Below are 27,899 nucleotides of genomic sequence, written 5' to 3'. Positions count from 1 at the left end.
AGTAACCACAGTTTTTATATACAACAATATCTTAGTCGACCTCAAATATAGTCCGATCTAGACTTTTATGGTCGGTAACAACCACATTCAACAAGGTGCTTAAAACATTCAATCAGGTTAATGTGATGGTACTTTATAAAATATATAATAAATTAACAGATGAATGAAAGAAAAAAACATATGTTATATGTTACCATAACATTCGCTTTTGTCTTGCCAATGATATCTGTGTCATCAGCAAAGCCAAAAAGTTGGAAAGATAGGTAGAATATCGTACCACTGATGTTGTTGTCTAGCCCCTCGCTTAAAATGACACCTTCCGAGACGATGTTGAAGAGCAGACAGGGGAGGTCGTCACCTCATTAAATGATGTTTAGTATCAAAACTCTTATAGGCCAGAGCGATAAGAGAAAATAAAGAAATAATCAATGTTAACCGATCGTGATCTTGATTTTGCATCGGCCTCAAACAAGTGTATCCCAACTCCCAATGAAATTACTGGTTATGCGAGGTTTATTCGTTAAGAGAGGTATTTGTTGAGTATTAGGATTTGCTCGTTATGCGAATAACTTGTTATAGGGGGTTCCACGTTCCATGTTTCCAAGTTATGAGTGTAATGTGTACCGATGAAATGCAAGTAATTCGTATTTTCGCGTTAATAAAACTAAGCGTTTTCAATTAAATCCATCGCAAAAGTAGAGGGCATTTCTTCGATAAAGATTTTTTTTAGTTCATTCATTAAGCTTCCTCCGGGCAATTCGGTACCCTTGTCGATTTTGATTGTTTATTTATTAAAATTCTCGAAATCCCCTTGGATATTGAAATAGGATGTTTAGTATACTAGAGTAAACTAGAGTTTTGATTCCTACTCCTAATGATATCCGAAAACGACTCCGTATCCAATCGAAAGATGGAATGTGCCTGAACGAGTATGAATAATTTCTAATACTTCACGATTGCTCTCCTCGTTTGACCGCTCCTAACAATGTTTTGCACCGTGAAGAACAAAACTAATTACATTGTATTTCATCGAACAAGTAGAGATGATAAATTCGGATAACGATTAAACTAAATGAATGGGAAACAATATACTGAACGATGTACTATATTTACAAAACCAGCGTGCTCTGGCAACATGATTGTGCAGTTCTCCAAACTCGTCTTATTGATGGCGCCCAAATGGTGCAGGTACAGCGGCAATTATGCTCGACCAATAAGTACCGTAATTTTTTACAATAGTACCGCTGTAAAAAAAGGAAACGAAAATCATATAGAATACATTAAATTGAATACCAATCTAGAACAAGTACGAAAAGCCTGTTGCAGACGATACACGAGCACAGAAACAACACGACTGAATCTAACTAACTACAGTGGAGCGTCCGGGCTTCTCGGGACTTGACCTCGCCCGGATATGCGAATAACACGAATAATGAGTCAAATGATATATTTTATCACTAATTCCTGAATTTGGAAAATTCAATGGAAATTTTGGAAAATTATCTAATTTTTTGATAAAAAATACTTCGTTTTTATTAACTTTATGTTTTATTCAAAAGATATTTGAAATTTGCCTTGAATTATCGTGTCTTTTGTTATGACACTGTGCTTTTTTAACCGCTTTTTCAAATATCCTTCTCATAACGCAATGTCACCATTGTATTGAACTGTCATTTCTCACCAGCACGGATAAACGGACAGCCGGATAAAAGGTACCCGAATAAACGGCACTCCACTGTAATTCCAATTCCGGTATCTTTTCAGAGTTTATTACTAACTATGTAATTTTGGTATTTTCAATCAAATGATCCAAACATTTTGTATCAATAAAAAAGTGGGCTGTTACTGTTGTTTATTCGAAGACTGTTGATTCCGTATGAGTTACTCCACTGCAACGACACCCACCGACACGTACTGGCATATATTGCAGATATGTTTTCAAAGTGCTGACCAAGTTGCATTCTAAATAGGCCACATGCATTGAAGATTTATGGGCCACAAACAGAAACCAGTTTTCTATGACAGCAGTAGTGACCACTCTCCAAAATCGGTACCGTCAATTTATTGTGCGAATGACCATTATGGAAGCGGGTTTTCGTCAAGCATCAACGAAAATATTGACTAGCGTCAACATAGTGCAACAAGTTGAATAATTGATGGGCAAACAGCAATTGTCTCTAACGCTCATAAGTGATGCTGTAGAGTGTCTTATTATGTAGATCACACGTCCCCATACTCCGAGCGTAATAGTAATAGACCGTTTCGAAGGGTACAGTTTCAACCGGAAGGTATTAACGTCTTAGTAAGCATAAGCTACGCAGGGAACCGGTTTAGCTGTAGATTGAAAACGTCGTTGATGTCGCTCTTTCATTTGACCTACATTGACCTGCCATTAAAGGCGTTCCATATGCAACCCGCTTGGCATCAGTGGTTTTGCCACATAGCCTGGCACCGGGTGGCATGGGAAATTCCTAATGTAATTTACGCTCAACCCACTGCACACTCGCAACTCGCTTGCATGCGTTTTGCACTGACACGCAACTCGCAAGGGTATATTTTGCCCACGACAAATCGCTTCAAGTTAGTTCCACCTTTTAGAGGTTGTTTCGAAAATCGAAAAATCGCACTTTGAACCTGCAACACGTTCGGTGTCGCGAAAGGCGCAGTACTTACGTGAAATAAACCTGCCCTTGGCGGTCTTTCGGTGCCTGCCAGACGAAGGTAGCCTGCTCCTTATCCCTGTTATCGGCGTGTGTCACCGACGAGCACTCTGGGATGGTTTTCGTGTTGGGTGTTTCGTACCACGAGCCGATCCATTCGTTTGTTTGTGCATCACGCGCCTGCAGGAAGAATCCTCGAAATACATCCTGCTGCCCGTGTATGGAGACCTGAATCTGTGTACCGGGACCGTACACGTTACTGCTCGCCGTCACTTGGTAAGGTAGGTTTGCCAGACTTTGACTGCGTGCCGCGCCATGATTCGGCTCGTTGGTGCGACTTTTTACACACGTATCCGCCGGTGCACCGTCTGGAAAAGCGTCCACTTTACCGATAACTAACAACGCGCAACAAACAAGGGTCAAAGCACTAAAGCTTCTATTTGTACGGTGCATTATAATGAACGGTTTCAATAATGTTTTTTGTTTTATAAACTATACTCCGTTTAGCGTGATTTGTAAGTAAAAGCGACAGTCAGCTCTGGGCTCGATTGTGGACTAAACGTCCAAAAACTCTATTACCACTTCTTTTATAATACTTTTGAGCCCCTACCTTTACTCCTTTCAGATTAGCAGTATTTAGAAGGGAGGGGTTTTTCTGTCCCAAGTAGGAGGGACATTACTGCAGCCGCTGCCGAGTTCCAGCCTCGTTGGGTCGATGCGTTCATACACGTGGCCGCAGAGTGGGGACAAACAATTATGTTTCGGTTAATCAAAGTGCACGCACTTTGCCTGCCGGTGGATTAAAAGTGGATTTGATGAATGAACGGTTTAAAATTGGAATTATGTTATGTCTCCCCCTCCTTTCGGATGCGATGCAGACCTATGGAGGTTCGGTTTCGTCTCACCGGTTTCGAATTGCATTCACCATGATCAAAATACAAGACAGTAGTAACCTTCAACTCACCGGTTGATCCGAGAAGAGCTCTTTACAACCACCGGTCCAAAGTTTTATTACGTTGGTTCGAGAAGGTTTTCGTTACTCTCTTGGCCAATACAAGGTTGAAATGTGAAGAGAAAACATTAGGCTTTATTGAAAGAAATAACACTTTACATCAAACGATCGTCAGATCAGATTGTACAAAGTTCAAAGGTTTCATACTGAAATTGTTATGCATAATGGAATATTTTTTAATCAGCTTTATGTAACTAAATATAAGTATATTTTATGATTATTTTGGAACGATTAGTAGTTTTTTAGTCGTTTAATGTTTAGTGGTTTAGTTTTTTTCTTCTAACAAATGCCACGTTATCCGTTTAATGAAGAACATGTGTGTAATATAGCAGGAGGCTCCAGCTTGTGGCTCGCAGACTACTGGAGGTCCACGGAAGAATTGATTTTTAAACGAAAATATAGTATACATTTTTATGAAACAAGATATACTTAAAAATAATGTTTCTAAAGAGTCATGAAAAATCTAATTTTCTTTGCACCTACTGATGTTAGGAAATCACTAGAATCCAAAATTATAAAACTGGTTATAATCGAGATATAATGATGTTTTGCTTTAATACCTCCAACCACAAAAGCAAACCCCCCCCCTCCCTTCTATTTCTCTCTCGCCCCTACCGTATGGAATAGGACAACGATTTTAATTAATATACACTTAATTAAAAACATCTCATGCCTGTTTTTCCAAAGTTATGGAAATGAATTAACAAGGCAATACAATACTTCTTCTACGTTATATTGGCTTCAGGTAGTCGCAGTGACAGTTGCTAACAAAACGAGGACCAAAACGCTTTACGGAGTAATTATAAATTACATTAAAATGTATGTGGACAACAGTAATATTTAAAAAAAAATTCAAATCAAATCGATCAATCAAATCCATTTTAAATTCAATTATTAAATAAAATCAAATGCCGACATCCTCAGTTTCCAAACGCAGATAGTGGCTCTCGGAGCGGTAGAAATATCTGGGAAAGCCCAGAGTCTTAAACAGCTGCGTAATCTACTCTATAGATGATCGAGCGTTGTGTAGACGCGACAATTCATGCAAAGGCCAGGATGTGTTTCGATTCCCATATGGACCATTTACTTAAATTTTAGCAGATCTGTATGAGGCCGGTGTGGCCATATGGCTTTAATTACGAAGAAGTATAAGGACAATAGCAAGTAATTACATTTATCCAGCAGGCTGTCGCAGATGTTTGGCACTAGGCCATCGTTGGCTTGTATTGTGCAAGCGCCAGTTAATCTATTGAGATTGTTCCGTAGTACTACTCACTAGGTTCGTTCGCCCCCGTAATTCCAACCCAAGTGTAGTGCGTTGAGCAGCTATACTATAACGAACATATGAATTCAAATAAGGCGTGTTAAACATGATTTTAAAATTGGCGATTACTTAAAGAGTTTAGCATAAAATGTTCAAAAAAATTCCAGAATTGATTTCGGAATCGGCTCCAGATTCGGAATAGACTCCAGAATTGATACCGGAATCGGAATCGGCTCCGGAATCGGAATCAGTTCCGGAATCGGAATCGACACCGGAATCAACTCCGGAATCGGAATCGGTTCCGGAATCAGAATCAGCTCTCAAATCGGAATTGGCTCCTAAATTAGAATCGGCTTCCAGACGGAGTCAGTTTTGGCATCGCCATAAAAATAGGCGTTTGGGACCAATCATACTACATATTGATAACCGCCAAAAATCAAAATGAACTTGTAAAAGATCCATTCTCATGGAGATTCCCGAACTGACTTCGCTTCTAAAACTTCTTTTTTTTAATTCAAGAACTAATTCACATTCCGGAGCTAATTCTAATTCTGGAATCAATTATGATTCCGTTATCAGAGCAAATTGCGATTCAGATCAATTCCGATTCCGGAGTCGATTCTGATCGCGAAATCGATTCCGGCGCCAACTCGAGAATCCGGCTCCGGAGTAAACTCGGGAATCGGCTCCGAAGTCAACTCTGGAATCGGCAACGGAGTCAACTCCGGAATCGGCTCCGGAGTCAACTCCAGAATCGACTCTGAAATCGGCTCCGGCATCGGCTCCGGAATCGACTCCGGAAACGGAATCGATTCCAGCATAGGAATCGGCTCCGGAATTGGAATCATATGCAAACGAAATATAGTTCCGTTCCCTAGCCTTGGCTACCGTATAGGTTCGGAAGGAAATAGAGCCTATCCGGCCATGTAGGAGCTATGCTATTATTATTTATTTTTCCCACTATCGGAGTATTTTCCTTTTTATTCGTTATTCGCAGGTCGAATTGCAACTACAAGTAAATAAGTCGTATAAGTGCCGTACTTGAATTTCGTTAATCTGTCTACCCCGTTCTGATACGGGTAATCTAATCTGTGCAGCAGTAGTGAGTGTTCCGGTTAAGTTGTTTGTTGCCGATTGTTGCGCTGCTGTACACTTTGTTGTCACGGGCGCGCTTTCATCGGTGGCGATGTTTCAAACCAACCAAGTGATATTTTTATGATCGTTGCCATTTACACACTACACATAGGTACCGAACAGGGCTGTATTGCGGATTGATCGTGTGGAATGCACTACAATGAGATGAGATGCAAAGGGAAGTGGTTACGGTGGAGTGTATCATTCACCCACAGATAGGAACAGTACAGAAGAGTACAATCTAACGATTCTATTATCGTTCAGACGGGCGTTCACGGTAGGAGGAATAGAACAAGTAGGAAGTATAGAACAACAGAACAACATCTTGTTCGTACGATTTCGCCACGAGAGAACAAATCCTGAAAGTGAATATTGGCCAGTCGACAATAACTGATAAGAGGCGCCCCGTACATTGCGATCCAGCACGCTAGAGCGAGACGCCACATACTTTCACAAATCGAATATGCATTACGACGGCGCGCGACGTGTTTGCGCAGTCAGTGTACCCCCGGATCCCGCCCGTCGATCTGCCCTTGCTTAAGTGAGCTGCTCCCTTTGGCTCGTTGACAAACGGGTCTTATTTGCCGCTTGTCGCTATTGCCCACGTTCTTGTAAACCGGTTAGAACAGGCTCATCTTTCGAAGCAGACAGATAGAGTGCCGTCTTGTAGCGGAGGTCGAGACGAGTGGTTCCCGGGTTAATTTGCGGAGCGTAACGGCAATTTTGTTGCCACCGCTGTCCACATTCAAGAACTGTCCGGCGCGAGATACAGTCGATTACAAACGAAACAGTCCGCTCGTGTGCACGCAGGGAACTAGTGAAGGTCAATACAGGGGGTGCTAAGGTGATTTCGATTGAAGCACAACAACCATCCGCCGGTGAAAATAATGGTAATCAACTTTGGGGCAGGTCCAGCGAAGTTGCCTCGCGAGGTGTTGGTGGAAGTACAGAAAGACCTTGTCGAGTATGGAACTAGTGGTATGAGTGTGATGGAAATGTCCCATCGCGGAAACACCTATGTTGCCCTGCATGACAACACATTGGCTCTGGTTAAGGAACTGCTGTGAGTATCGCTACTGTTGGCTAACAAACCGTCCAGAATCGCACATTAGTTGGTAGATTCTCATCCGTTTTCCTCTTCTCCAGTGATGTGCCGGATAACTATAAAATCCTGTTGATGCAAGGAGGAGGAACGGGACTGTTTGCTGCCGTTGCGATGAATCTTATCGGTAAAACGGGAAAAGCGGACTACCTTGTTACGGGAAGCTGGTCTTCGATGGCCGCCAAAGAAGCGGCACGGTACGGAACAGTCAATTGGGTTGTGCCCAAGCAGGATAAGTATACCGGCATTGCGGATCCGACTCAATGGAAGCTTGACCCGGAAGCCTCGTACGTGTATTACTGTGACAATGAAACAATTGGTGGAATCGAATTTGACTCGGTGCCAGAAACCAACGGCGTGCCGTTGGTGGTGGATATGTCTTCAAACATGATGTCTCGACGAATTGATATTAAGAAAGTGCGTACAACTAACCATCATTTGGCGTGACACTGTACATGATAATGCTACAACTGATTCTGCTTTTCTACATCTACAGTTTGGCGTTATCTTTGCCTGTGCGCAGAAGAACATCGGCCCATCCGGTATTACATTAGTGATAGTGCGCGAAGATCTGATTGGGCACGCAATGCCAATTACTCCGACAATTTTTGATTTTAGTGTCATCGCTAAAGCCAATTCAATTAGCAACACGCCGCCAACGTTTATGTAAGTCATGTGTTGAATAGATAACGCACACAGCATCTAGGTTGTTGCAAGTTCTTCATGGAGCGGACTGCTATCACTGACGATGCAAGCAAAACACAGTATGCAGACCGCTGCACGCTTATCGCTTGTTTGTTTACCCTTTCCTTCATCCGTTTCTTCCAACCTTCTCAACAGCATCTATGTGATGGGACGGGTGTTTGCTTGGATCAAGCGCAACGGTGGCGTTGATGAGATGTACCGCCAGTCAATGGTTAAGTCGCAGTTAATATACGATGTGGTTGCGAAATCTAACGGATTTTACTTCTGCCCGGTGGAAGCAAAGGTGCGCAGCCGAATGAACGTGCCATTTCGCGTCGGAGGTCCGAATGGAGACGAAGAGCTCGAGAAACAATTCTTAAAAGGCGCAGAAACCCTCGGCATGCAACAGCTGAAGGGTCACCGTTCGGTCGGTGGGATTCGTGCCTCCCTGTACAATGCGGTTACGGTCGAAGAAACGACGGCCTTGCAACAGTACATGCTGGAGTTTTTGAAGAAGCATCAAAAATCTTAAAAACCTAGTGGTCAGTTTATTGCCGTATACCATCGGGCGGCACGCAGTTTACTTGCTAAGTAGTAAAATATACATTTAATTGACATTCTCCTGCCGAAATATATCATCCAGAATGGATTCTAACGATTCGTTCGTTCCCTTTAGATTATCGCAAACTTTTTTCGCCCAAATGAAATATTCGCGACATCTTTCGTTAGTCCAATTTTTCGGTTTACAGCGTTGAAGATCACGAAGATTGTAAATTTTATCGGCGAGCTTCACCAGTTTGGCCTGATGACTCTTCTTACTAGCATGCTCAATCTGTAGCCGTTTCCGCTCTTGTTTCGGCAGCGACTTATCGTCCGTTACCTCTTGCACGATAGCGCGCACGGTTGGGCCAAACAGAGATTCAATTTCTTCGAACGAAGTGTCAGTATCTTCTACGGTGTCGTGGAGGATGGCGGCTTGCAATACTTCTAAATCCGTAATCCCTGCTTCAGTAAGAATGTAGGCAACACCTGAAAAGGCATATGTTCCATAACCGGCGCTAATTTACTCCCGAGTGCTGGAGCAAGCTGTCTATTCACTTACCGATAGGGTGATTAATGTATGGGGTTTCATCGGAATCCAGACGACGTTGATTCCTATGTTTTATAGCTGCAAAATTTATGCATTTGGTGTAAATTGTTATAAAATTTTGCGGGCTTGAAGAGTGCTCCATGGTATGAAAACATTTGTTTTTATTTACATAAGTTCGACAGACAGCAGAGACAGTCATTTTGTAGTGATGGGCACAAACGAAATACGGAACAGACAGTTCTAATTCTACATGACAGTTATTTTGGCGAAAATCGCATACGAAAGTTCATAAAACCCGCTAAACAAATTCGAGCAGCCCTGGTAGCTCGCATGAGGCCCGTGGCAACGCTCATCGGATGCTATTTTATCGGACGAGATTTATATGGGATTTGACAGATAACGTCGGACGTGCGATTTCGTCGTCCGGCGTTATCTGTCAAATCCCATATAAAAATTTGACAGGCCGTCCGATAAAATCGCATGCGAAAAAGCGTTGCCACCGCCCTGAAGCCTCGCACTTCATACAACTTCATAGCCCCAACCAAGATGGAATATACAGGCGGTCCCCGAGATACACGGTTAATGGGGACCGAAAACGTCCGCAAAATACCGCGTATCTCGAATTTCCGCGTAAGTCGAATCTCTTGATTTCCAGCTAAAATATTACTAATTTTCGAGTAATTTTGCAAGTAGGGGGCGGTTTTAGCCTCGTTATGAATTATTTGATATGATTCTGACTGAATATAACAGTTTTAAACCTTTTGAAATAGTTTTTAACATTCCATCGAAACGGAAATTATTTGGCAATTTACAATAGATGTGTCAAATCAGTACAATTTGCTCAAAGAACTGTCAAATTTAGAAAACCGCGTATCTCCGAATCCGCGTATAAGAGGTACCGTGTATCTCGGGGACCGCCTGTAGATGAAGTGTCTTCTTAGGCAGCGGTCTAATCTTGTTGCGCGCAACATTGTTGTTCGGAAACATATCGCTGAGCTGGTCTATGAATGTTGCTGACAACATTTCGGTCCCAAGCGCCACAGATTAAGCTTAATCGACAGGAAAATTGAATATCCATAGAAAAAAAAATGAAAGCTCCACAGTTTCATTGGTTTGATCAATAGATGGCGTATTACAACTCATCATTATATTGCTATCCTTTTCTTGCAAAGTGTTTCGACAAGTTTCATCTTATCATGACTTAGATAGCCTTATAACTTTCTGAGCAAAATCTATATGAATGGTCGTGTGGTCAGATACGTGGGTATCAACACCAACGATCATTGCTCAAATCTCACTTGCTTCAGTGCTGTTGGTTTCCGTTGGAGTTTAGTATTTAAACAATCGTATCGCCGTTCTAGTTCTAGCGATGCATAACTTCAATGCGAAACCATACAACAGTACAGAGGAAATGAGAAAGCTCTCCTCCAAGCGATGAAGCTCAACTGGTTGGGGTATCCCACCAACAGAGAGCGCTACCAGCTTTTTTGCTATTTTTAGAATGCATGAGTCGTTTGCCGTCTGCTAAACGAAGTCTTTCTATATTCCGTTTAGGTAGAGAACTTGAGTCGTTTAGAAGCTGTTTAGTGGTCGTTTAGTGGATTTGTGGCACTTGGGGTTTGACATTGTTCAGCTTCAAAAATTGCCATTTTACAGCTCAGAGTTTATTTTTTATCATTCACTTGTTGAATAAAGTGTTGAAAAAATAAAATATACACCAAAAAATGTATTATAAATGCTTAAAATCCAAATTTAGCGGATGTCAACAAAACGCACACTGCTGCTGTGTCATTTCATACAACCGATTACCATGACCAAGGTAAATAGAAAATATTGCCTGACAAAAATCAAATTGGTTTGAATTTGGCTGGCAACAAAGTTGCGCGAGCTGTCAAAATCCATACATTTTGCCAGCAACAATGTTGCGCGCAACAAGATTAGACCAATGCCTTAGCGTTTGGCATGTTGCCATTTTGAGATTCAGTTTGACAACAGCCGTCGAGGCAGCAGCTGCATTATAACGTGTAAAAAGCCGATTAATGGAGTGTGGATGCAAAATACAAATTTTTATTGCTAAACAAATGTTTATTAAACGAAAACAATTCATTTATCCTACGCAAATACCAGCAACATTCGAAACTGCCGTCGATCCTGGTTTTGTGCTTTTTTCTAAAGCCTCGATGCCCATTTGTTCTACATGACGACACCTCCCTACACGCAAATTTCCGTTAAATGCTTTCTAATCGCCTTGTAATCGCCGGCGAATTGAAGGCGATCAGCAGTGCATTTAGCAGTAATTAAATGCCTTTGAAATATGTCATTGAAAAATTTCGCTTTTAATTTGAAATTTGAAATTGCAACTGTCTAAAGAAAACCTTACAAGCGTCTTCAGCACTGCGCTGTTGTAGTGTTCCCAGATATGTGCGTGAGATTCGATAGCACGATTTACGTGTTATGTTCTCTTGCGTTAAGCTCTGAGCTATTTCACTTTATTAAATATGGTCTGCATTATTCGGTTGTTAAAGAACAACCCGTTGAAAGGTGTTAATATATCAAACTCATTTCGATAACTCTAATAAAAGGAGAAATGAGATACATATTTCCCCCATTCAGATAATCAAGGGTGAAGATAGAGTAATTATTATGTTTTTTGAAAAGGTATTATTTTTATTTTGCTTCACATAAATTTTGTTTGTATTAATTATAGCAAGAAAATATTAATTTAAAAAGAAATAAACAAAGAAAAAAATCATAAAAATCAGGATTTGAACACACGCTTTCTCAGTTTGGAACCAAAAGCGTTGTCACTGCTCTATTTGGCAGTTACATTGGTGAGGGTGCCAAACCAGTATATAAACAAGCTAAGATGGCGGCAAGCTATCTGTTCTCGTTGAATCAAAAAGTTGAAAGATTTCGAAGAGTACCCGTTACAGCCGTGAAAGTTTCGGTTGAAATCTGTATTCGCCTTCTACACACTTAAAAATGTTTGACGAATCTCGGTTAATTTTTGCCGAGATCTGCACAACTGAGATCTCGGCAAAGATCTCGGTTAAATTTCTGTTGCCGACATCTCGGTTAAAAATGCAATTGACATTTTGTTTTGACGTTTACGTTTAACCGAGATTTTCGGTTAGAGCAATCCGAGATTTCAGCTAATTATAAAAACAATCTTTTTTTAATTTTAGTGGTTTTATTTGCGTAAAAAGTTAGTTTGAGTTATAAAAACAAACACAATTATTTATTGAGCCACAGCTATAACAGCCAGAGCCGATGCTGATTGCCGATGTACATTTTCTGCAGCATGATACCACCATCTTATCTGTAGTTGGACGGCAGGAAGTCACCTCCCCACCCCCAAATAATGAGAGTTGTGGTGGGATGGGAAGCGCAGGGACGGCCGCCGGTACAACACCAGATGGTGTACAGCGTCTGGATGTATTAAAGGTGCAGGAAGATGGGCCGGGCATAGAGCGGGCACCGGTACAGACACGGTTCTGTAAAGCGGGCAGAGTGAAACAAGCCTGAGTGAACCTTGATTGGAAATCACGTGGTCGAGTATTTGGATATTTACCTCGTGAAGGCAGCGGCGAATTTAGGGTGACGGGGGCCCTAAGCGGAAAAAGGAGTTGAGGCCCCCTGTTTACACCTGGCCCCCTTATATCCATATCAGGTACACCTGCTCTCACCAATAAGCAAGTTACGAGATTGAAGAGGTCTCGAAAGCACGTAGATGTTGCTCTTCTTTAATAGACGTCTAATTCTTTTTTTTTTTTTTTTAATATTTTAGCAACAAATACCAAACACCAAGTACGAGATTCTTCGTCCATGGGGCATCTATTGGGGACTGAAGTTTTCGATGAGACTACTGTACACCCTGTAGTATATGCTGGAATCACCATCCACGGGGCTCCAAAATTGTCGGGGCCCCCCGCGGCCGCTCAGTCCGCGCACCGTTAAATCCGCCACTGCGTGAAGGTAACTGGAAATGAAACCTGGAAGTCCGAACGGGCCGGCAAAGGTTGGTCCAATCGGACTAGCATCCGGTAATCCTTGGATAAGGACTGCTTCGAGCGACGATCTTATGTGCACTGGCTACGTGCGTTGACAGAGCTTCCTAGGCCACCCGTGTCCCATCGTACGCTACTGATGATCGGTTTCTTCACGCTGGGTGTCATATGTTCGTTTATTTTTCACACTATTAATTTTATAACACAAAATCACTCCGGAAGGTTTCTGCATCGACAAAATGATTAATGACAGATAGAAAACCGAGCCTCGGCTAACTCAAATAGCATAGCCGAAATTTCGGTTATTTTGACGGATGACCTCGGTGACAGCAGTGTTAACGTACGTAATCGGCATGTTGTGTTGCCGAGTTTCGGTTAAAATATTTGTTTAACTGATATTTCAGTTTTAAATGGTACTGATTATCGGCAATGGGAAATTTTTAACTGACATATCAGCAAGAATCTAAAGAGCCGACGAATTTCGGCAGTTTTTTTAACCGAGGTCGTGAAATATTTTTAAGTGTGTAAGGCGACTAAGGCCTTAAATGCCTTCTGAATGCCTTCAAAGCCGTTTAATGCTGGTAGGGCTCCTTTCTACCCACTTTGGCCCCAACGACCTTGCATTTACATAAGTTGTGAGGGCAAGCAGTTTTTCCGTCCATAGTTTTAGCAGGTCAACTCGTACGACTTAACAACATGCCCGTCATGGGTTCGATCCCCAAATGGACCGTGCTGCCATACGTAGGACTGACCCCAAATAGCCAGCTCGTACTTTATAGCTGAATTAGGGCTGTTTAACGAAAAATCGTTCCGATGTCGTACTTTGTGGCTGATTAAGAGATAGACGGAACTTTGCGGTACTATGGAGCTTTTTAACAGGCACATGGTACTCTTTGGAACTTTGCGGCTGATTAGCACTATGAGTAGGGTTCATGAAGGAACTTGAAGGCTTGTTAAGAAAGGGTACTGAACTTGGTGGAACTTTATAGCTTTTCAATGCATGACATCGATACAAGGCGGCTCTTGTCAAAGTGTCAAAGACGGACGCCGGCAATAATATCATTGCTGCTGCACAAGTTAGATTCGTTAATTGAAGAATGAATATTGAGTGAAGTGATTATGATTGTACAGTAAATTGTGTAAAATTTTGTGTAATTCATCAATACAAAGGATTTAAAAATATACATATGTGTTTAAACGAAACAAATCTTGTTGTTTATTTCATCTATGACGCTTGCTTGAAAATAAAACACAAAGTAAAATAATCCCTGGCATCGTGGCATAAGGAAGCTGCTTAGGCGCTGTTTGAAAGACCCACATAGAACTTTGATGCTGTTTATCTACTGCAAAAGGCGAATTAGAGCAGCGATCTTTAGCGTGCCAAAATTAGCTGCTTAAGCAATTCTGGCTATTTGGGACTATCCTGCTATGGGGGGAAATTAGTCACTGAAAGCCAATCCCATAAGTGGTACAGGCAGGCCTTGACCGAAAACGGTTGTTGAACCAAAAGAAGAAGAAGAAGAAGTTTTAGCAGGTGTATATATAGGGTAAGTGTACCAATTATGGCTATATTAGGTCTGCAAGATACCGATTTTACTCCTGTAAGTATTGGGTAAAATATAAAAATCTATACAGGGGTTCTCGACATACAATAGAGCGCCGTTTATCCGGGTACCTTTTATCCGGCTGTCCGTTTATTCGTGCTGTTGAGAAATAAAAGTTCAATGCAAAGGTGACATTGCGTTATGAGGAGGATATTTGAAAAAGCAGTTAAAAGAGAACATTGGCAAAAGACACGAAAATTCAAGGCAAATTTCAAATATTCTCATTGGAAAAACATGTAGGATAACTGTACCAGTATTCGGCAGTGTACCTGTTTTCGGCAGGGTAACTAAAAACGTGTAATTACGCAAAAACGCGTTGAAAATTGTATCAACATATATTTTTTACATAGAGATATGCTCATTTGTTATTCATATATGAAGTTTTACATCATTTCCATGCATATTTTTCAAAATATCAAACAAAATGTGCAGAGTTCAACATGTTTCGGCAGATTTGCTGTTAGCCAATAGTTCGGCAGGTTTCATTATTAACAGAATCAGAACACCAAAACAATAAAAGTGTTGCTACGGATGTAGCTATCTATTTATTATGAGTAGCTTGGTAGACGTTTTTAGAACTGGCTATGTATGTTTCTATTTATTGCGCAGTTTAAAAATTCGTCTGTCCTTTCTGGCTTAATATTTGCTACTAACCGCGTTTCGCGATGGCGCCCTGTTCGTCGATCAGCTGTTCTACTTGAACCTATTTGACCTGCTTCCGAATTGGCCCTAATTACGGAGATCTGGTTGTCGCACAATCTAATCGTGTTGTCTCTCTTTGTGAATCTTGTACGCCATCTGCCGGGTATTTTGGATATTTGATCGAGTTGTCAAGTCAGCCTAATGTTTGTAAACATTACTGTTCCCTGTCCGATCACACGCGGTCGATATCGTGCCAACAAAAAGTATGGTTTTTATGAAAGATTCTATGTTGCAGATTTTATACTGGCCCGCTTGGAATTTTAAAATCACTAAAAACAAATAATTATTCACTTTAAATGCTGCTGAAAATTGGTACACGGTAAATGTTGATTTTGATCAATGCTTTGGGCTACTGCTGAAACATGAAACAAAAACACACTTTTGATTTCGTTGAATATTCATTTAAAACTTGATCAGAAAACTGTAATGCGTATGTCGACACATAAAACCACATTTTTTGTATCAAATATTACCAATTTCACTATAAATTATCCAGTAACTTGAGAGAAAAATAATAATTTGTGAGCCAGTCGGAGCCGTACTCTGCAGCCGCCAGACTGTCTCTATACTTCAACGCCTACTTAGTTTGCAACTCACATCAAAGCGGCTGTAAAAATTGCCAGCAAAATGTCCAAAATGGGCAACATAAAATTAATAATTTAAGTACTTTTTAACACCATTCTTAGGAAAGTGAGAATGTAAAACTGTTTTAAACATTTGTGTCTACCTATTGGCATTAATTAAAAAATTATCGACCCGTATTCACGTCGCCGAAAATAGGAGCACAGCCTGCCGAAAATAGGACCTAACTGCCGATAATAGGAACAAAAACAGTGTTTGCATTTTCATGAATATCGCTAGAAAATCCATTTGAAATGGCAAATAAAAAATAGCACAACAGAATTTGATAGTTTATCGTTCAAAATAACGTCACTTTCATAGTAGTATCAAGCATTTACCAAATTGCACCCTAGTTAATAAAAACTAGGTATTTACCAGAAATCCATTTGAGAGGTGAAAATAATAAACGGCGCTCCACTATACACGGTACCTCTTAAGGCCTTATTAGATGGAGGAAAATACTGTCATTTCTCGAATGGCATTTATCTGTCAAACTTACCCAAATAGCCAGCTCGAACTCCATAGCTGATTTGGGGCTGTTTAACGAAAAACTGATATAACGTGTGCAGCAGTAATTAGATGATTGACGGCATCAGTCTTTGATACTTTGACAAGAGCCACCATGTACCGATGTCATGCATTAAAAAGCTATAAAGTTCCACCAAGTTCGGTACGCTTTCTTAACAAGCCTTCAAGTTCCATCATGAACCATACACACTGGCTAAACATCCGCAAGGTTCCAAAGAGTACCGTGTGCTTGTTAAAAAGCGCCATAGTTCCACAAAGTACTTCTTATCTCTTAATCAGCCACAAAGTACGACATCGGAACAATTTTTCGTAAAACAGCCTCAAATTAGCTATAAAGTTCGAGCTGGCTATTTGGGATACTTTTTAGTTGAACGCTCGATAGTTGGTTGACAGTTCAATTAAAAAGCACGCGTTTGTATCAAAAACCGGTTTTTGAAAATTTCACAAAAATCTCATGGCCTGCTGAGAAAAATTTCATCATTTTTTGGTATGGAAAAATGTGCTAACTAAAAAGCACATATTCAATAGTTGGCAGAGAATCGAAGTTCAACCAGTGAGTTCAGACTGTATTCGATGACATGACTCGAAATCCTGTATTACAGAAATAAATTAAGAAGAATGTGTTTATGAATGAACGGAATTTACGAATTATAACTTTGGAATAGTCCGTAACTTTTCTGTGTAACATAACAGGTCTGTGACATGTTAAAAGCTGCCATTTAAAAAACAAAACGGTTCAAACATATCGCGTTGAATAACACGGCTGAATAGAAATGCCATTAAAAATGCATTCCAAACCATTAGCAAGTGAAAGTTGTTATTTGTATTAGAGCAAATATCACATGTACAGTTCTACTGATCACATTTTACTTTCAAAACACCCTGCACTTGTCTACAATACTTTCTTCTTGCCGATCTTGGGAAGGTCATGGAGGACGATGCAATTTCTGTGTAGGTTATGAAAAAGCATCGTACCATAATTCTCCCGCAATGATCAACTACGCCGTTGCCTCTCCTTTCTCCCAGCCGCGCTAAGTTCATCATATCAGCTAGCATGTGCGACTCGTGCTATTACCCAATGCTGACTCCTCGGCCGGTCGACGAGATGCCTTTCGCGATGATAACTCGCAACGAGTCGTGCTGCTCTCGTCATTCTGTTGACTGGAGCTCGTGCGGCAAGTTGTAAACGTGTCCTACCTATCCTAGCAAGCGTTGACAATTGTAAATCTCGATTATTTGTTTGGTGTTTCCATAAAGTGTTGTCCAGAATTCCTAATTCCGTGAAACGTTGGTTAACAACAAAGTAAGTAATTTCAATTCACCCTAGTCTAAATAAAAAAGTTCGTCCAAAAATATCGTTATCATACACCAGTGGCTGCTGTATTCTGCGCGACTGTAGAGCTTTCGTTGGAATGATTTTTTGTGCCGCAATACCATTAGTTACTATAGTCAATTATCGTTTCTCGACGAACTAAAAATTCCCTGTTCGGTGACAAATGAATGTAAAAGTTCCGGAACGATGAATTTTAGTATTGGCGCAAATAAATGGAGGTTTTAAAAATGTATTTACCCGTTTAACCTCTGACTGACCTTCATTCTCGCATCCAGAGAATGACGCGTGCCCCCCTCTCGCAGTTACGCCATGTTTTACAGTTTTGCAAGTATGTGTGCGTACAGCAAGCAGCGACCGGCGTTCCGTATTGTAATCTTGTGTTTAGGAACAAAAATGCAGCCGAGACGTTTGTGGATGCACCAAACGTACGAAACAAAATGTGCTGCCAGTTCTGGCCGTATTATTATGCGATTCATAAACAATAACAACAGTGTATCTAAGCTATTTAGACATTGGTTAGCTCGCGTAAGACCAGCGGCTGTTAGGTGGATCTATCAAACCATCGAACTCGCTATCTTACGCACACTAGCATACACACCTCTCTGTCCAATTGACGCACCAGCTGGTTTCTTTTTTTGCCGGAACACGAATGCCGGTGAAGCAGATCTTACATTCCGTCCGAAGAGTTAGTTGGTTTTCTCACGTGCGTGCTCACCGTTTATGTTCGTCTTCGACATTCGGTTGTTGCGTGATTTCTAGTTGAGTTACACAGTTGTGGCCAGTGTATCCGTGGCAGTGTCTGGTTTATTTTCGGAAGATTGTGAAACTGAAGCCAAGCTTTCGGTTTTGAAGTCCAGCTGCATTGATTGTGGTAGCAGTTTAGCATTTTGTCCCTTATTCAGGAACACACCATGGAGGTACGGTACATGTATTACACCCACATTTTAAAGCAGCGTTTTCTTTTCATCATTCTTGGTTTAACACTTTTAGAAAAAATATTTACATTGTAAAATTTATTACGTTTTTGTGTAATACTAAAATCGCCTAGAACTGCTACGATTGTTAGCAAATTATATTCTGCACAATAACACTACCACACACATATGTTGACATCAGATGATCGGGGTAAGTCAGGGATGAACAACCTCAGGTAGTGTTTCAAAATGTTTGCAACAATTCCTATACAGTTCACGCTCAGTAATCCGCATTTGACTGAATGCGGATTATCAAATGACACATATTGATGTGTTTTTTACTTCTTATATTTCTTACATCTTCGTAGTTTACAAAGAAAGCGATATTTATTTTTTAATGAAATATCACTACTTTTTACCAAACTATGCGGAATACCGAGCGTATACTGTAAAATACTTGTTGATAGCAGCGAATATAAATGACAAGTCATCTCATTGTGAGCATAATTGAATATTACCTCTTGCAATAGTGTAAAATAATTTGAGAGAAAAGCATATTGAATTTTCGTTTTACAATGACCTTGAATCTACATAGTTTCTTTCCAGTGTACGCATGCGCTTCATTCGTCCTTCCATGTACAACCGAACCGCTGGATGAATTTCACGAAAAGCATATTCATTTTAAATCCCTCCTGAAATGGGTGCTATAATTTTAATTATCCATCTCCGCTTAGAGCATGGTTTGGGGTATCGTTTTCGTCAACCTGATGGCAAGGATGCTCTAAGATCTATTTTTGAAAACGAATCAAAAGGTGATAGGGAACTGCGAAAACTGCGACGCACACTTGGATACTAGTCTTCCCTGTGTAAAGCAACGGAAGTTTGCGTACAGACAGCAAACATCTAATTTTGTGAGTTATTGTCGTACAACGGAAATGGTAGCGTGTTAAAGTTAGTCGGGAAATGGAACAACATCGTCCACTGAACTTAGTCCACTGAACGTACTCATTTCCGCAAACTCCGATTTCAAAATGCACGGGATAGCAGTAAACAGTTGTGTAAAGAATTTGATCGATCGAAAAGGCTGTAGTGCAGCTGTAATTCTGTTTTCGCGGTCAGATGAAATGATAATTCAACAGCGGCAAAGTTTCTCGTGCTGCTTGCCATTTGTCGCCCAGCACGATCGTCAGTTCATCAGTAGCGTTCATGCGCCGATTCACAAATCGTGGCTAAAAGATGGCATTTTACCAACACGGCTGTATTATGAGCCACAAAACCATCACGTACATTCATTTCAGCGGCGACCGTTGAATCGTGCTAACCTCGCCAAAGTGCCAACCTTTACCGCGGTCACCATATCATTATCGATTGCTGGTGCTAAGCAACCGGACGTGAAAAGGTTTGCCTGCTTTTTCGGTGCCAAGTGTGGAACGTTCTCACCCGACTTCCTATTGTCGCGTTCCATCACTCTGTGTGCATCTGGAGTGACGCAACCTAAGCAGCAAATTCAGCAGTTTGTACTGCATCCGGCCGCAAGAAGAAGTGTAATTGAGCTTTTCCCTCGAGCAGGGCCATTCTTTGATTTCCGCTCATTGATAAGTACCTTTAACCGTTCAGGGATGATGGTGTGGGTTTCTGACTACGATTTCGACCCCAAGGTAAGCGGAGCAGGAGGTGCTTGTGTAAGGAGTCTTCTTGGCGTGCTTTCCGTGTGCATGATGTGCAGTTACGTGTGCTAACACCTATCATCTACCAGCTGGCGATGCTCTGATGCATTATATCGATGATAAATTCCCTGGGATGAAACAACTCTTCAGAAACGAGATAACTCATCATGGTGCAGGAAAAAAAGTGCATACACACATCAACGCAGGAAGAACGGTCAAGGATAAGCAAATTTCGATTTGATGTTTCGGTGCTCATCGTCTTCGTTCGTCGTGCTTTGAGTAACTTGCCAAGACTGCGAGGAAAAAGTGTGCCGAGAAGAAAGAAACTAGATAGCGCTATTTTTAATCCATTTGTTTGCAACTAACCCTTTTTCTGTACGTGCGCTAAGCTGATAGTACATGGTAGTCTTACGTGCAATTACGAGGCGCTTTGTGGACTTCCTTTATGAAATGTGCCATCGGTAGTATGATATTATCGTTCAGCAGGTTTCTACTAATATAAAACGCATAGAATAGGAAAGTTTTAGAAACGTTTTTTTCGTGTGCACTAGCGGGCAAATCGACCGGTTGGTTTGCCCTTGACCAAGGACAAGTGAAAAATTATTTTCCTTCGTCGACGCTGCACTTACACGCTACATCGGTGCGTCGTGACGCTCTAGACAGTATTGTATGCGTTATTGGTAGTCTAAATATTGGTCAAACCCCCATTTGCTGATGAATGTATGGGTTTACATGTTTTTCACGTCGTGTACATACAGTTCTATGTTTACTACAAAATCTAAGGTGCAAGAGAGGGAGGTGCAATATACGTGATTTCGTTCTCTAAGATTAGCTCATCCTCTGCAAATGATTAGTATCGTGTAAATGGATTCATCTCGCTTATTCGAAATGTTCGCATACATACAGGCAAGCCAAACAAATGCAATCTAATTGAAGTTGAATCTGTTTGGGTTACGATGCCAGTTGATAGCAAAAGTATTTATATGTTGTGTGAATTCACACAAGCGCGTGTCGCATTGTGTTATGTATTGATTACATAAACTATTGATTTTATACCACCACCTATCACAGTGGAATGGTACACATACGCATATACACAACACTGGATGTACACGGTTTCCCTATCAACAATAAACAATGGTGCTAACTTTTATTTCATGAGGCAAACATTAAGTCACCAGTGAACACATTTCTAGTGCAGTGCTAAATTTCAAAATGAATCTTCCTTTTAACTAATATTATAGCGACAGTGTGCCTCGATCAGATAAAAATTAAAAGAAATGTGATTGACGTAAATGCATGATGTAGTAGTGCAAAACATTTGTGTTATGATGTGATAAAACGATATTTAACACTCATTTGTTTTTTTTATTTTATTTTAGGGTAAAAAAATGAATCCCGAGGCAGTTTCGCATTTAGAGCATATTTGCTCCCTCGATATTGACTCGAAAACGCCATTCGTTCGTCTGTCGGGTATTATCTGTACGATTGGACCGGCCTCGGTTTCGCCAGAAATGCTCGAGAAAATGATGGCTACCGGCATGAACATTGCTCGGCTCAACTTTTCGCACGGTTCTCACGAATATCACGCCAACACAATCAAGAACATCCGCGAAGCTGTCGACAACTACTCGAAGAAACTGGGCAAACCGTTCCCATTGGCCATTGCACTCGACACGAAGGGGCCAGAAATTCGTACCGGTTTAATCGAGGGCAGCGGCACCGGAGAAGTCGAGCTGAAGAAGGGCGAAAAGATTCAGCTGACCACGGACAAGGAGCACTTGGAGAAAGGCACTAAGGATAAAATCTACGTTGATTATGTGAACATCGTGAAAGTGGTCAAACCTGGCGATCATGTGTTCGTCGATGATGGTCTCATTTCGTTGGTGGTGGAAAGTATTTCTGGCGATACGCTTACCTGTACCGTGGAAAACGGTGGCATGTTGGGCTCGCGCAAGGGTGTAAACCTCCCAGGCGTGCCGGTGGATCTCCCGGCTGTGTCGGAAAAGGACAAGTCGGATCTGGCGTTTGGTGTGGAGCAAGGAGTGGACGTCATTTTTGCGTCCTTCATCCGTAACGCTGCTGCGCTAAAGGAAATCCGTACTATTCTTGGTGAGAAGGGAAAACATATCAAGATTATTTCAAAGATTGAAAACCAGCAGGGTATGCAAAATCTCGACAAGATTATTGAAGCAACCGACGGCATTATGGTTGCTCGTGGTGATCTGGGTATCGAAATTCCGGCCGAAAAAGTGTTCTTGGCGCAGAAATCGATGATTGCAAGGTGTAACCGTGCCGGAAAGCCGGTAATCTGTGCCACTCAGATGCTAGAATCTATGATTAAGAAGCCCCGTCCGACTCGTGCTGAAATTTCGGACGTTGCTAACGCCATCATCGACGGTGCGGATTGTGTAATGCTTTCGGGTGAGACCGCCAAGGGCGAATATCCGCTTGAGTGCGTGCTGACGATGGCTAAGACATGCAAGGAAGCGGAAGCTGCCTTGTGGCATCGCAATCTCTTCAAGGATCTGGTCGACACGACGCCAACACCGCTCGACACGGCAGCTTCGATCGCAATTGCCGGTGCCGAGGCCTCGATTAAGAGTCGTGCCGCCGCTATCATCGTCATTACCACCTCTGGCCGTTCGGCGCACTTGATTTCCAAGTATCGACCACGTTGCCCTATTATTGCTGTAACGCGTTTCGCGCAAACCGCACGTCAGTGCCATCTGTACCGAGGCATTTTGCCCGTCATCTATGAGCGTAAGTTTTGCTAAAAGGGCGATATGCTAAGGCTTTGGGTCTGGCGTTTTTGCAGACAACATGGACAATGTATATCCATGTATATGCCTGCTCCCAACATCATTAGCCACCTGCCTACGTTAGAGGATAGATGATTTTTAATAAATATGTTTCACTCATTTCAGAACCTGCTATGGAAGATTGGCTGAAGGATGTTGATGCCCGCGTACAGTACGGTATCGAGTTTGGCAAGGAACGTGGATTCCTAAAGCCGGGCAATCCAATCGTAGTTGTTACTGGCTGGAAACAGGGCTCTGGATTTACCAACACCATCCGTGTGATGTACGTATACGATCATTAGATTCGAGAACACTGAAAATAATGATTATCTACTTTTTTTAACTTGATCTCGTTTTTCGATTTTAGCAATGTTGAATAAACACAATTCTAAACGTAACACCAGTGCGTCATAAACGGGGTTGGTAAACGGAACCAATTTCCCATTACAGTGTCTAAAACCGTTGTTGGAATGTGTTAAAATAGCAATTCATTTAAAACTAAAAATCTACAACTCCCATTTTACAAATAACACACTCATACACACTTCCCGAGACATACAATGTCCCTTTTTATCGTTCCTTACGTACTTGCGGTTTATTTATTATAAACTAAAATTTAAATTATTATCCGTATTGTGCAGTGTGCGTTAATTGCCTGGCAGCATCAGCGATAGCAAATGCAGCTAAGTAACGATATGAGCATTGCCTTTAGCTCATGAATTTTTATCATAATGTGAAATGAAACAGGTCAAAATCATAAAAAAAAAGTTTAGGTTTTCTACGGAACAGATAGTAGGGATATTAGGAAATGCAAAACACAACTATGCATAAACTCCATCATGTGTTGCACTATTATTCACATACCAATAATCATCATTCAACATAAGCGTTGCTGAGTAATAGTTACATTGAAAATGGCAAATAAAAACTGTGAAACTTAAAATGTTTGTGTTCTATTTTTGGTATCCGAAATAGAAATCCCCAAATTAACCAAATTCATTCCCCATATGGACCCTCCTCATATCGAGTATCTCTCATAACCATTTTCACATAACGAGCAGATCTCCACAAATAGCCCCAACAAGTAGCTCATACATGCTGCCAATCTAATGTACTTTTTTATCTCTTAACCTATACCGCTAATGGATGCCGTCTATATCGATTTCAAAGCGAGATTTGACAAGTTTATCTCTATATTTAATTGTTGCTGAACTCAGAAAACTGAGTTTCGATGGCTTAAATCTTATAATCAGCACCGTTCTTATGTTGTCAAAGTTTGAAACTCATTCTATGCATGTTATTTCCGCCCGCCTGGTGTCCCACAAGGCCATGTCCTTAGTCCATATAATGTTTCTTTATGACTGGACTTCAATCCTTCCTGTTGTGGTTCTAACAACTATTTATGATTATGACTTTAAAATGATAACAGTGAAACACAAACAAGAATATATAATAAGTTCAGGCAGTGGCGGATTAACGGTTATCGGGGGCCCTGGGCGGTAGGACGAGTTGGTCCCTGTAAATGGTAATTGATGATCGGGAGGAGGGGGTACTGGCACACAGCTGTAGGGAGATTGAACAGTATACTTAAATTGCCGGGGGGGGGGTTGGACCATGCGACCCCTACGATCATTCGTCACAGGCCCTAAAATGACATCATTTGTTTAATTTGTTTATTACTCGTTCAATGGATAACAATGGATCCGTGTGAATGTTCTTAAGTCTAATATTAGATTAAAATAAGTAGTAAGATCATCTTAATAATTCGCTTCTAAGGCAGTTTTTAAAGGATTGAGCACTGAGGTTCCAAAATCAAACAAATGACGAACTTCGTTAAACACCCTAATCATGGAGTTGAGGGGGTCTCTAGATCCATATCCAGTTCGACTACGGTTCAGGGCAAGTAACGGACGAGAGCGAAGCTGAACAGCAGGCGCGTAAAAGTTTAACTGCTGGAGTAGGGAAGGACAGTCGATGTTACTTTGCAGTAAACCAGCCACAAATAGTTGTTGTGCGGTACGGCGTCGGATGTGGAGCGGTTGCAGTCCAAGGAGCAGAAGTCGCGTTTCATAAGGTGGTAACTGACTGCCAGGTGGCCAAGGTAACAAGCGTGTTGCGTATCGGGATAAGCGACGCTGTATCGATTCCATTCTCTCAGAAAGTCTTTGGGTTGAGGGCTTCCAGACGACACAGGCGTATTCGAGTACAGGGCGGATAAAAATGTTTGCCGGAAAGGGTGGGTTGCCCTTCGGCAAATGGTTCTCCAGCCAGGGGCCCCAAGGACCATCTTTCCGGGGGCCATTGTCGCTAAAACTCTGTCTATATACTAATACTTGTAGACATACGGCATACTACAGACTAGAGATCTTTGGGGCCCCTAAATCAGCGGGGCCCCAGGCGACCGCCTAGTCCGCCTACCGTTAGATCCGCCACTGTGTTCGGGAACAACTCTTCCGTTACCCTAGAGCAGTGCTTTTTTAGGATCGTGGACCACTTGGCTTAGAAAATACATTTATCGCGACCCACAGCGCTTGAGAGCATACATTTTGTAGACTTAGTTCGAAGTTTTTGATCAAAATTATGTTGAAATCTTATTGTAGGTGTGCCTCTTGAAAATTTAAGCTTAATTGTGGGGAAAAAATGCACAATATTTATAGTAAAAAGCTTATCTTTTTCAAAAATAAATTCTTTTGCGGACCACATCTCTGACCTGATCCCACTAGCGATGGGAAAATGAAAATTTCATCGGAATCGATTCAGACAAACTTCGAAGTTTTCTGGAATCGATTCCGGATAGTAGGTCCATAATCAGTTTCCATAATCGATTCAGGAATCGGAATCGGTTCCGGAATTGGGTCCGCAATCGGAATCGGTTTCGGAATCGAAATCGGCTCCGGCACCGGTCTGGCTCCGAAATCAGGAATGTCTTCGAAACGAAGTCGGTTTCGGCTTCCCCATAGGAATAGACTTTTGAGTCCAATAATACTATTTATTGATAACCGCAAAAAAATTTCATCAAAATCAAAATCAAAATTTACTAGTAAATGATCCATTCTCATCGAGATTCCCAGACTGATTTCGCTTCTGAAACTTCTTATTTCGATTTAAGAACTAATTCCAATTCCGGGGCTAATTCCGTTTCTGCAGGCAATCCTGATTCCGTTATCAGGTCAATCCTGATTCCGTAATTGCGATTCTCAGGTCAATTCCGATTCCGGAGCCGATTTCGATCTCGCAATCGACTCCAGAGCCGACTTCAGAATCGGCTCCAAAGTCGACTCCGGAATCGGCTCCGAAATCGACTATGAAATCGGAATCGATTTCAGCATCGGAATCGGCTCCAAAATTGATTCCGAACACGGAATCGAAATCGGGTAAATCCGATTCTGAGCTTCCACCACCACTACGCACACACCCAGACACTCAGATACGATCGTGCGTCGATGGCCGACTATCGCTGGCCGAGTAATCGCTACTGCGGGTGTGCGGGCGTGCGTGTGGAAAAATCAAAATGTTTTCAATAAACGGAGATTCAAACGCAGAAGTTCTTGAAGTTAAAACCTTTAATTCCAACATCCGAAATAGGACAAAACTCCTAGATTTCCTAGCTAAACATCCCCTTTCGTTTGCCTAGGCTTCCCAACCTTTGGATCAGAGGGATCTAGTGGGAAGAACTGGTTAGTAGGTACAGTGTCAAAGAGTCCGCTGTTTGTTTCTCCTCCCTTACGACCCGGCGACTCTTACTGAATGCCAATCTAGTGATGGGTAAAGTTGGCAACCATCCGGAGTCGACTCCGATCCGACTTCGATAAATTCGCAATCGACGCCGGAAGGTAAGTCCGCGCTGCAATATCCGGAGTCGTTCAGAATCGTCCGAAATGGCCCGGAGTCGTCTGGATTCATCCCGAATCGGCTGCAGACGGAGTCATCCGGAGTCATCTAGAGTCGGCCGAGGTCGGCTTGTATAGGAAGTGCACGCGCAAAGTTAAAGACAAAAAAACACAACGAAAGGAAATGTCTGATCACAAACACATTAAACCACACGGCTCCTGTTGACTCCGACCAACTCCGATTCCGAACGACTCCAGACGATTCCGAACGACTCCGGGCGATTCCGGACGACTCCGGACGACTCCGGACGACTCCAGGCGACTCCGGGCGATTCCGGACGACTCCGGACGAATCTGGACGACTCCAGGTGACTCCGGACGACTCCGGACGACTCCAGGCGACTCCGGACGACTCCGACTCCGGGCGGATCTAGTGGTTCCATTTTGCAATAGTCGGAGTCGGATCCGAGTCGTGGGTGTGCTTCATACAGCACATCACTATGCCAATCCTTCGCGTGGCCTGTCGGAGAAGCTCTGCTCGACATTACCTATAACTGTCGCCTAACCTGACGCTCTAGCACAGGGGCCTCCAAACTGTTCAGCTCGCGAGCCGCATTGGTTCAAAAATAACTATGTTGAGGGCTGTTTGAAGCTACCTTTAACTGATGAGTGAACGTTTAAATCTCGTTTTTATAATAAAATACCAACGATACTTGTACAGTTTCGTGTTACTAAAGCTTGATTTTTGTCTAAGAAAAGTAAAAAATACAATTCTATTTGAAAAAGTCATAATAACGTAATATTTATATTAACTCTAGCAAAGTCATCGTGGGCCGCATTTATAAGCTCTTGAGGGCCGCATGCGGCCCGCGGGCCGTAGTTTGGAGACCCCTGCTCTAGCACAAATCGAATACGACATCGAAAATGAAAAATGTATACAATTTGA

At 41.8% G+C, this 27,899-nt stretch overlaps 5 protein-coding genes across 8 annotated transcripts in view; 2 read left to right on the top strand and 3 right to left on the bottom strand.

Annotated features, from left to right (window-relative positions):
• The window catches only part of LOC120901762, a 77,491-nt gene extending 59,047 nt beyond the window's left edge, over positions 1-18,444 (bottom strand). The window contains exon 1 of the mRNA XM_040310044.1: positions 18,340-18,444. The gene's annotated coding sequence lies outside the window, so the exon portion shown is untranslated. The remainder of the gene's footprint in view (positions 1-18,339) is intronic.
• On the bottom strand, positions 739-3,228 carry LOC120901818 (putative defense protein 3). The gene is made up of 2 exons (XM_040310115.1): positions 2,674-3,228; positions 739-1,244 (listed from the first exon to the last, which is right to left on the bottom strand). Exons 1-2 carry the CDS (start codon positions 3,111-3,113, stop codon positions 1,163-1,165), a joined length of 522 nt encoding a protein of 173 aa, XP_040166049.1. The 5' UTR covers positions 3,114-3,228; the 3' UTR covers positions 739-1,162.
• LOC120901811 (probable phosphoserine aminotransferase) lies at positions 6,958-8,531 on the top strand. The gene is made up of 4 exons (XM_040310088.1): positions 6,958-7,133; positions 7,217-7,589; positions 7,669-7,838; positions 8,013-8,531. The coding sequence occupies exons 1-4, from the start codon at positions 6,958-6,960 to the stop codon at positions 8,386-8,388; spliced, it is 1,095 nt and encodes a 364-aa protein (XP_040166022.1). The 3' UTR covers positions 8,389-8,531.
• Positions 8,400-9,156, bottom strand: LOC120901814 (guanosine-3',5'-bis(diphosphate) 3'-pyrophosphohydrolase MESH1). The gene is made up of 2 exons (XM_040310103.1): positions 8,959-9,156; positions 8,400-8,885 (listed from the first exon to the last, which is right to left on the bottom strand). The coding sequence occupies exons 1-2, from the start codon at positions 9,143-9,145 to the stop codon at positions 8,464-8,466; spliced, it is 609 nt and encodes a 202-aa protein (XP_040166037.1). The 5' UTR covers positions 9,146-9,156; the 3' UTR covers positions 8,400-8,463.
• Positions 17,586-24,066, top strand: LOC120901748 (pyruvate kinase-like). 4 transcript variants are annotated; one of them, XM_040309963.1, is made up of 5 exons: positions 19,928-20,199; positions 20,273-20,313; positions 21,705-23,085; positions 23,250-23,406; positions 23,491-24,066. In XM_040309963.1, the coding sequence occupies exons 2-5, from the start codon at positions 20,275-20,277 to the stop codon at positions 23,501-23,503; spliced, it is 1,590 nt and encodes a 529-aa protein (XP_040165897.1). In that variant the 5' UTR covers positions 19,928-20,199; positions 20,273-20,274; the 3' UTR covers positions 23,504-24,066. The 4 variants fall into 4 exon arrangements, with proteins under 4 accessions (XP_040165915.1, XP_040165906.1, XP_040165897.1 ...); XM_040309981.1 differs by lacking the exons at positions 19,928-20,199; positions 20,273-20,313 and adding an exon at positions 17,586-17,711; XM_040309972.1 differs by lacking the exons at positions 19,928-20,199; positions 20,273-20,313 and adding an exon at positions 18,549-18,658.
• The last annotated feature ends 3,833 nt before the right edge of the window (positions 24,067-27,899 follow it).

The sequence above is a fragment of the Anopheles arabiensis genome, chromosome 2, assembly GCF_016920715.1.
Source record: "Anopheles arabiensis isolate DONGOLA chromosome 2, AaraD3, whole genome shotgun sequence".
NCBI lineage: Eukaryota > Metazoa > Arthropoda > Insecta > Diptera > Culicidae > Anopheles > Anopheles arabiensis.
The sequence above is the reverse complement of the archived record's forward strand: the minus strand, read 5'-3'. Positions and strand labels throughout refer to the sequence as shown.